Here is a 10044-nt window from a genome sequence, read left to right on the forward strand (position 1 = left end):
CAGATTGCCATCGCATGGAGGAGGTGCAGGTACCGGCTACTTCGACTTATCGGCCTGCCGTTACGTTTCTTTACTCGACCTGGCGTTGGTCGTTGGGAGTCAGAGATTGATAGTCGACCTTTCCTCGCCGAGTCGGCGTTGTGCTGGAGAAACAAGCTTGAAGTGCATGGCATGACTTCGATTAGTGAAGTGACCCCACTCGCCCTGCCCATTTCCTGTGCTAGCGGTCCGATCCTCTCAACGGCTCTGTCCGTCACTCCCGTCGTTCCAAAACACCAAACGCCAGCCGATCTTGATCTCTGCGAAAAAAAAAAAAAAAGGCATCTGAGGTCATGGGATCCGGTGATGTGCGCTCCGAGGTCCACCTGGGCTTGCCAGAGCCAGTCGAGCCACGGTCCCGTGATTCATGCCATTGTTCTCATTCTCCTCTTTCTCCTCTTTCTCCCGGCCCCCTTTCGCTTTCGCGCCCTCGAATCCTCCGCTTCCGCCCATTGTCGCCGTGACCAGCTTCTTCCCTCTCTTTCCTCTCTTTCTTGGGGGGCAATGGCGGGAAACGTCGAGGTTCGATAGGCCAGCACAGGCCCATCGGGGAGAATCCTGACCGGGGGTCGGGCGGTAAAGTGTGTGATCAGACCCGCTGATTGGCGGCGGGAGGCAGACCAGAGGCAAGCGCCTGCAGCCATCCCTGATCCCTGTAGCCAATCGTCAGCCGCAGGTGCCTTTTTTCATGCCAGAGAGGCTTTTCGACAGGGATCATCGCTGTGCTTCCTGGCCTCTTGTCCTCGTCTCCGCCCGTCACCCCCGCTCTCGTCCTCAACGACATCCCCTCCTCCACTTCATCGCCCTCCCGCCTCTGGCCAACCACGCACCCAAACCCGCCGTCTCATCACCACTGCTACCTATCTCTAGGCGAGGCGAGGCCCGGCCGGCTAGCCAAGGTGACGAGACCTGCTAGCCCGGGGTCCAACTCGATGTCGACGCTTTCAGAGGCAGCTTCGAGCACCGTACTGGACGACACAGGCCCAGACTAGCCCGGAGAGCAAATGCGCTCAAACAGCCCAGCATCATGCCATCTCCCTGCTAAACGGGGGGCCGGTATGGAGAGCGAGTATCGAGGTGACTCTGTACTCGTTACTCGTCTTCCCTTGCTGTTCCTCCTCTGCTCATGTCAGGTACCAAGTCCTGCACAAACGCTGTGTAGCCATTTCTCCAACGAGTGTTGGCGTGCGTACCTGATACTTGCTTTTTGTTCTCTTGTGGCTGCCCATATCTCGTGTTCTCGTCTTTGCTTTCCAGCACTACCCAATGCTGCATATCCTAAAGCTTCGACTTGCCGTTTCCTTCTCGAGATGTATCAGAGCTGCATGTGGCTAAGCCATGCCCTCGAGTGTGCTCGCCTCACATTTCCGGGTTAGCCAGGTCTTGCCGTTGACGTTGTCCGCCGCGACGAGTGAGCTGGCATCATCGACAAGGGACCGAGCAGAGAAGAGGCTAATTATGGCCAATATTTGAATGTACCATGTACGCTGTCTGCGGGCAAGGGTCCTTTCTGTGCGCCCGTCGTCCCTCCTCACCCCCAACTCGACCAAGAGCTCTTGCATGTAGGTAGATTCTACACACCTTTGTCACAGCGCTCCAGAGGGGACAGTCACCCTCTCTGTCTCCATCTCCCACTCGTGATTCCCTGCACCCCGGCACAACTTTGGCTGGATAGTCCCAGCCAGCGGCCAATGAAGCTATATCTCGCACAGAGACCCTTGTCTGCTGTCCGTGCCGCGATTTGCACATCACCCACGACTCGCCCCATGCCATGCAGTCCAGTCCGTGGCTTCAGCAGATGAGCCGGTCCGTATCCGCTTTCGATTCACCGTTCTCTGCAACCTGATGCGCCAGACAAGAAAGAGGCAGGGGGGAGCTCTAATTTTATATGGTCCGCTCGCATCGGCCACTGACAGGCCAGGCCTTGCCAACTTTAGGCGCTCACCTCCGTGACTTATCTGCTCCCCTCACTCTTCCCAGAGATCCCGTCTACCGTAGCAACCTTTGCCTGCTTTATTTCTTTCCTTTTTTTGCATTTTCTGTCTCTGTATTTTCCCCTCGTCACCAAGCATACAGATCCCGCGAGTCCTGTCAGCCGCGAGATCATCCCATCCTGCAAGACAAGCGCCGGGGCACGTATCGTTCCTGGCACCAGGGAAGCCGTACTGCACCGTTCACGAAGCCGGTAACCTATCGCTGAGAGGACGTTACCGCTCTCACGCACCCCACCCTCTTCCTCCGCCTACTGCGTGTCTCCTAGACACTCTTCGTGCGACCGAAGCCACGCCTGCTCCTTCCGAGACTTTTCTTTTTTATCCTTCTCCTGTCCCGTCCCCATCCGCCGGGCCTGCTTCGTCGGACAAGAAACCCTCACCGCTCACGCCACACCTGCGACACATATATCCGGGGCACGACAGGTGGTTCAACTTTGCCCAACAGCTTGCGGTTGAGAGATCCTTGGGAAATCTGCAGATTCGACTCCGACCGCGGAGGCTTCCAGCGCCCGGAAAGCAGCATAAAAGACCTCTATGTGATGGTTACGAGTGGGATCGTGTAGCCTTTCCCCACAGTCAATCTGGTTCATTTGTGAGACCTAGTCGGAAGGGAATCGTCCCCCGACCGTCCTGTAAGTCATTGGCAACCTGGCAGACGATGCCGTCTCCTCTCCTCCGACCAGGATGGATTCCTCGCGCTTGCGGGCGGCCGTATCCTGCGGCCAGCAGAGGAGGACTTGTCCCGTCATGCAACCAGCCGCTAACATGTATCGCCTGGCCAGGTTTCACCGTGCCAGACCTGATATCATCGCCGTCATGTCCGCCTCCGGTCCGCTGGCGAGGAAGACTTCGGTCTCGAGTTCCTCAAAATCAAGAGCCATGGCAAACACCACGCAAGAGGTAACAATGACGCCGCCCGCGGTGATGCGGTACTTTGACCCGTGCGCCGCGACCGCGGGCATGTTCCTCTACGCCCAGGGCAACTCTGTCGTCTGCTGTCATCACGATACCTTGACGATTGAGCGTAGGTTTTCAAGGCACGACGAGGAGGTTCAGTTACTAGCTGTCGATACACAAAGTGAAAGAGGTGCTGGTCGGTTGGTAGTGAGCTACGATGCAGGGTCAACGGCTATTGTGTGGGATATCATGTCCGGAGACGAAATCGCCCGTTTTTCTTCCTATGAGCATCTCACGGCGGCAATCTGGATGAAAAATGGGAATGTCGCATTTGGTAAGTCGTGCCTCGGCTGGAGCCAACAACATAGATGGTATCAAATTCCCAACTAACCCTCCGCACAGGAAATACCCAAGGAAACATCATTTTGTTTGAGCCAGAGACCTCGGAACATATCTCTTCGCGAACTCTGGATCAGATAGCGGTCACGGCTTTGGCGCCAGCCGCGGACTGTCGAACTTTTGCTATCGGGTAGGATTGTCCCACGCCAACGAACAAGTGTGGTTTACCCCCTTTTAAGCTGCGAAACTAATCAGTTGAATAGATACCAGAATGGGTCGCTGTTGATCTGCAATCTGCAACCGAGGTTCACTATTTTACATAATCTTACCACCTCCAGAGGGCCGTCTTCCATCGTCAATCTCGCATGGCATGCTTCGTCGTCGAGGCAGAAGTCTGACATGCTTGCTGTGCAAACGAATGACGGCGACCTTCGTGTGTGGAGTGTCTCCAAGGCTTACAACAATGCCGATCCCGCCAAGGTCGTGCGAATCTTGAAGCGGACCGAGAACTACCTGACGGGCCCTAACTGGATGGGCTGGTCAAAGAACGGGAGAATCATCCAGTATTCCGAATCGTAAGTGCATCATCACCCTGCAATGCGACACCTTCCTTGGACTTGTATCAATTACTGACTGGTCATGATCTCAGTGAGACCATGTCTTGGGATGTTCGCACCAAACATGTCACGTTTGACAGCATCCCTACTCTCGAGCACGTTCGAGGGTTGGCTGTCTACGGACCAGGAGCCAGCTTGTTTACGTTGGGAGCAAACAACACCGTCCAACAGTTCGATTTGAATGCTCCCGCAGTCCTGGTTGCCAATGCTCAACATCCCGCGAACCTCCTGCCTCCGTCTCCTCCTGTCTCTATTGAAGAACAGGACAAAGCCGCAGCTGCGAGCAACTCTGAATCAGAAATCTCCATTGGTCTCGAAGGTGTCTCTGAGAGCGATGACGACCACATGTCGCCCATTGCGCGGATGATTCAGACCAAGCAGCATGTGGACGCGGATCAAGATTTCTATGGGCAGCCGGCAAGCGAAGCATCGTCCAAGAGCCGCAAATCGAGCGTCTCGTCGGCCAGCTCGCGAACACCTGGTCGATACCAAGAGTCGATCCGGTCCCGCGGTCTCACGGAGAACACGTATATTTCCGCCGGGTCATCTCTTCGTTCACCTGCAGCATCTCGCTATGATTCGAGAAACCAGGATGCTCACTCGATTAGTAGTCTGAGTTCTGTTTCGATGGGTTCTTCCAACCATCGCTCGCGTCACCGGCCCTCCCGTCTGAGGAATGAAGTCCCTAGAAGTCCGGAGGATAACAAGGTGCATGATCTGTTCAAGTTCACGAAAAGTCGCTTACACGACCTGCCCTACAAGCATGTGCCTCTTCCTGACAGCGGGAAGATGACCAACGAAGATCTTCGCCGCCAAATGCTCAGCACGATCTTTGGTTGGAACAAGGATGTTGAGGACCTGATTCGGGATGAGATGAGCCGTCATCCCAACGGCTCGCCCAACCGTGTCCTTCTTGCCAAGTGGCTTGGCGATATTGAGTCTGACATTATGACAACTAGCTCGCAGAGCATGACCTCGGCGGACTGGATGCGTTTGGCTCTGAATGGCATCGGGTCTCAGACCTCCCAGCAAAAGCTGGGCCGCGCTTTCATCCAGCGCCTCTTGGAAGCTGGAGATATCCACGCAGCAGTAACGATGATGCTCGGCATGGGCGACCACAACGATGCCATTGAAGCTTACGTGTCCCACAAGCTGTACATGGAAGCATTGCTCTTGTGTTGCCTCCTGTTCCCAGCTGTCTGGGAGCGTCAGTCACAAATCGTCAAGAAATGGGGAGAATGGGCTGCTCAGCATAGCCAGAAGCAGCTGGCCATCAGATGGTAAGTCATGAAAGAGGCTTCATCACCAACGGCCTATGCTAACACCTTCGCAGTTTTGCTTGCAGTGGTAAAGAATCCAGTGAGCCGTGGACGTCACCATCTGCGGCTCAGATCACCTTCCAGTCTATGACGCCCAGCATCCCTGAGGTTCTGAGTCCGCCTCTGTCTCCTCCAGGGATACAGAGAGGACCCCAGCGGAGTATTGCAAAGTCATCTGCCCTCAAGTTGATCACCTCATTCGGCGATCAGAACTCCCGTTCCAAGTACTTTTCCGGAAATGAGGATGGCCAGACTCCTATTGCGGCAGGAGTTACGCCCATTGCTGAGTCGGCCATCTCCCCAGGTGCATTCGCCGATCCTGCAACAGCGTTCATCAGGCCGGGGACTCGAAGTGCTCTGAACACTCCCAGCTCAGCACGGCCCAGTGGACCTGCTGCAGGCTTCAACCGCCAGAGACTGCCCTCGATCGGCGAGGCTCCAGGCGATACGCCGCGTGGCCGACTGAAGGCGTCGGATCTGCCCACCCCTCCTGTTGACTCCCTCGATAAAATGTCTCGCGGGCATGCACCCAAGCGTTCTCATGACGAGACGAGCTTTTCCACAGGCATGTCCATCGGCAGGGCAGCGACTGCGAGTCCTATGATGATGAGGGAAGGCCCGCGCGTTCGGAAGGAGCATCCTCCGCCCTCGCCTTCGCCCGCCTCAATGGCAGCTCTCATGGAAGGACGCACAAGCCGCAATGGACCTCGAAACCGCATCCCGCGCGGGATTGAGATGCATGTCGATACAATCGAGGCCCTTGACCAGAGCGACATCACATCCCCCGAGCAGTCCGTCGCTTCCTCGACACGATTCCACTGGCCGTCCAGGCGCCGAGGCCCTGGCTCCGTCGGTGGGAGCTCTGTGACATCAGGTGCATCCAGTCTCGCGAGGAGTCATAGAGGGCGTCACCCAGGCAGGAGTCTCGATGACTATATCCACAGCCTTGATGCGGCCAAGAACAAGAAACGGGGAAATAGCCGAGAAGGTGGTAGCGCCGTGAGGGACTCTAGCAGGAGCAGACGTGGTGACTCGAGAGAGCGGTCTGCGGACCGTGGCCGCACCTCGTCCCGTGCCTACACGCCCAAGGCCGGCAAGCGCTCTCCCAGGTCTCCGGTCCCAATGTCGCCCGAAGATCTCATCAACCTCAGTACACCAAAGCTCGCTGACTTGGAGGCCCACGGAAACCTGTTGATCGACGTTGGCGCCGAGGAACCAAGCACTGTCAGAAAAGCGAGCACGGTGCGCCACGTGTCTTCAAACCGGGTTGGGAGTCGGGCGTCGAGCCGTGGAAGCCGGCGGCGCAGTCCCGAGAGAAGACCTCCTGCGCTGGACATTCCGCGTGGTCGTGGCAACTCCAGGGAGAGCTCTGCCATCCGCTCACCTTCGTCTCCCCTCCCCATGAGCTCCCAGGCCCTGCATTACCAAGGCTCCGAGGACGAGGAAGACTACCGGAAGGCAGTCGAGGAACAGGAGAAGTTCCGCAGCCGCAACAATCGCAGCACCAGCCGGAACGTCCGTGAACCGTCTCCAGGAATGGGGCGCTCGGGTCGTGACAGGTCTCAGAGCCGCCGAGGCACAAAAGAGCGTGACTCGCCCGAAAACAGGACGCGTACGCCGGCCATTACAACGCCCGCTGCCGTCAGCGTTGGAGATCTGAGACAGACCAAGGACATCCGGACGCTCAAGAAGGAGGCAGCAGCTCGCGAGCTGGAGGAGCGCCGCAAGTCTCTTGCTCGGCGTCCCCTGGCGCCCCCGATCGTGCATCCTGATGAATTGTCGCCGGCCTTTTTCAGGACGACTGACACGATGGAGCTGCCCAGCTCGACCTTTGTGCCGCCCAAGGACCTCCCAGTGCGGAGCCGGACTGCCGAGCCTGGACAGACGAGAAGCATGTATGCCAACAGGGGCCCTCCCATCGGGCTTCCTGCGACGCCCAAGGCCATGCGGCTGATCATGGAGACGGACCCCAACGCTGTCCCGGGCGTGCCAACCATCCCGGCGACGTTTGCACAGAGGCACTCTCCCACGTCTCCGGCCAACAACTCGTCCCCGGACAAATCTCCCAAGAAGGAGGCGGCAGCACCGCCGTCCCTGACACTCTTGCCGTCCACGGTGTACTCGCCGCCCGTCCGTCCTCCCATCTCGCGATGCATGTCGGCGCCGCCCGAGGAGCCGGTTCCGCCAAAGGCCCTCCAAGGTGGTGGTGGCGCACCGGGAGCCAAGACGTCGTCGATGCAGCGACGGCGATCATTGCGGAAATTGAGCACGGACACCTCGGTCCCTACCGTGCGGAACATTGATGGAGTCATGGACACCAGCCGCATGGCCCGTCGGCAGTCCCGCGACGACCAGATTCCTCCTCCGCCTCCTCCACCCCCGATGCTCAAGGAGCTCGCCCATCTCGCCACGCCGCCGCCGCCACCTCCAGCGCCCCTCCCGTTCGGGCAGAAGCCAGCGGTATACGGTGGCCACGCCTCGGGCACCATCGAGATCGTCATGGAGGACGGCCAGACACAGCCCATCCCTCCTCCTCCTCCTCCACCAGCAGTCCCCGTTGCCATCCCCGTCAGCGAGGCCAGCGTGCCCATCATCGCGGCTCCCGCGCCCCCGTCTTCCCGCAACGGCCACCACCGCGGGCGGAGCAGCATCGACAACAGCATCGCGGGCCGCATCTCGAGGGCCACGGAGCGCATGCGGTCCGCGAGCCGGGGGCGGCACAACTCGTCGGTCATCAGCAGGACCAAGTCGCCCGAGGGCATGCCGGCGCCGTACGAGAGCGTCCCGCCGCCGGTCAGCTACCGCGCCCCTCCCGAGCTGAGGTCGCCGATCCAGCCGCTGCCCGTCAATGACTTCCGCACGGGGCTGCACCAGAGCGAGATGATCTAAGGGGAGCTCGCTTGTTTTTTTTTTGGTTTTACCCTCGCACGTTTCAAATCATTCCTATTCCCAAAGTCGGATACTTTTTTGCATGGCGAATGGCGCTTTTGTCTCATCAACTTGATACCATTTGCCTCCTTTTACACGAACGCCGGAAGTGCAAGATACCCGCTGGGGTGTCAATGAGCTTCCTCTGCATGTCTCTCCGAGCCGTACACATTATTGCGAGAGCAAGCATATTCGGTTAGCCCTTTTTTCTTTCCCCTTCATGAGGAAGCTCTTTTTACATTTCAAATTCACTTTTTTATGATTCACGACCTTTCCCACATAAGTCTGTTGAGCTCTGGTGGTGTTCGAGGACACATATGAATCTGTTGTCTGTATTAAATCTTGCATGCAAACTTGATTTTGGATGGGAAGATGTGATGGGGGGGAGAACATAGGGTCGAAAAGACGAGAAGAGAAGACTGGGCAAAAAGGAACCAAAAAAAAGACAAAACCTCGATGAGGAAGAGGATCGGTGCTGTCCATAGCAGCGTTGGGATGGGAGAGCTGGAGGAGTGGTGGCTCTCGGGTCGGGTATACAACGCTGCCTCACGGCATCTTATGTTGTTCGTCTATCTCCGCTTACCGTATAACGAAGGAACTGGAATGGAGGAGGGCCAGGATGAAGCAGATGTTGCTCACTTGATTGAGAGTTTGGACAGGCGGGACTGATTGATAGTTAATTGTATGCGGTTCATTGTGCATTGGTTAACTGCTATCCTAGGTGTTATTGATGTATCGAAAATCCGAGCGGGCAAAACACATGTGGATGCAGGCGGTGTTCGAACCCGCTGCTCCTCCAGATCACAGTGCCAAAAAGGGAAGACCACCAGAGGTAAAAAGTAAATGAGCGATGTGGACATCCTCAGCTCAACCCACTATCCCAAGCCCCTAGCGATCGTAATCCAGCACGCCATGCGACGGTGAAGATATCTCTGCAGAGTGAAGCCTCCCTCAAGTGTTATCTTCATTGCTTAGGGCCGCACGCAGCATCGCTGGTTACCCGAGCGAGTGGGCGGCCACCGCGGCATTCGCACTGGGCGCCGCTAGGGGGATCTGACGGAAATGGAATAGTAAGTAGAGCATTAAAAGTGCCTCCTACCAAACGACCATTACAGCCAGGAGATAAGATATAGTGTTTTAGTTTATATACCTAGTGAGGGTGGGAATGCACGTGATTTGATACGCCCACTAAAAGCAGTAATTAGCCACAGACTGCTGTAAGGAAGCTCTCTACAGTGGGTGTGGTACAGTCCGGTGGCTTCATCGCCTTTGGAGCTTCCGAATGTCCATCGCGACATCCAACAAGCAACCTTGGAAGAGTCTCCCGAGCCATATTTCAAACACCCACCACACCAAAACAGCTTGCCAAAAGCTCCAGCCTCGATGATGACACAGAGGTATCACATCTGACGCGTCGCCAGACACAAAACAACAGGGCAAACCTATCTCGCCGCCCAACAAGGGCATCTCGCCTGGGAACGAGTAACGAGCCAACGAGCAGACCGACACGCAACCATGCTCACCACAAAGCCGTACCTGCGCATCCGGCGCCCCTCGCCCACGACGGCCGAGTTCATCGTCTCGACGCGCCCGCCCCTGACCATCCCGCTGCGCCTGCTCCTCCTCCTCGCCTTCCTCCTGCGCCTCGCCCTCGCCGCCGCCGCCCTGCTCCTCCTCCACGCAAAGTGGCTGCAGTCGCCGTACTACTCCGCCTCCGCCGCCGCCGCCACTTCCTCCTCCTCCCCTCCTCCCATCATCCCTCCTCCTCCTCCAACACCAGAACAAGACTCCTCCTCCCCCTCCTACCCCTCCGTCTTCTCCGACGCCTTCATCTGGCACGTCGTCGCCCGCGCCCACGCCTCGCAGCCGGGCCGCGCGCTGGCCCGCGCCGCCGCCGCCCTGCCGGCCCCG

General features: G+C 57.6%; 2 protein-coding genes across 2 annotated transcripts; both read left to right on the plus strand.

The window, feature by feature from the left end:
• Nucleotides 1–2798: 2798 nt before the first annotated feature.
• On the plus strand, nucleotides 2799–8094 carry E0L32_012293 (uncharacterized protein; the record flags this gene model as incomplete). Its single annotated transcript, XM_031135118.1, has 5 exons — nucleotides 2799–3264; nucleotides 3333–3459; nucleotides 3608–3844; nucleotides 3919–5166; nucleotides 5220–8094. 5 exons carry the CDS (start codon nucleotides 2799–2801, stop codon nucleotides 8092–8094), a joined length of 4953 nt encoding a protein of 1650 aa, XP_030998770.1.
• Nucleotides 8095–9648: 1554 nt separating this feature from the next.
• Nucleotides 9649–10044, plus strand: E0L32_012294 (uncharacterized protein; the record flags this gene model as incomplete). Its single annotated transcript, XM_031135119.1, has 1 exon — nucleotides 9649–10044. A coding segment is annotated over one exon (396 nt), but the record flags the coding sequence as incomplete, so codon positions are not given.

The sequence above is a fragment of the Thyridium curvatum genome (assembly GCF_004353045.1).
Source record: "Thyridium curvatum strain D216 chromosome Unknown NODE_151_length_35642_cov_81.613656, whole genome shotgun sequence".
Classification (NCBI taxonomy): Eukaryota; Fungi; Ascomycota; class Sordariomycetes; order Thyridiales; family Thyridiaceae; genus Thyridium; species Thyridium curvatum.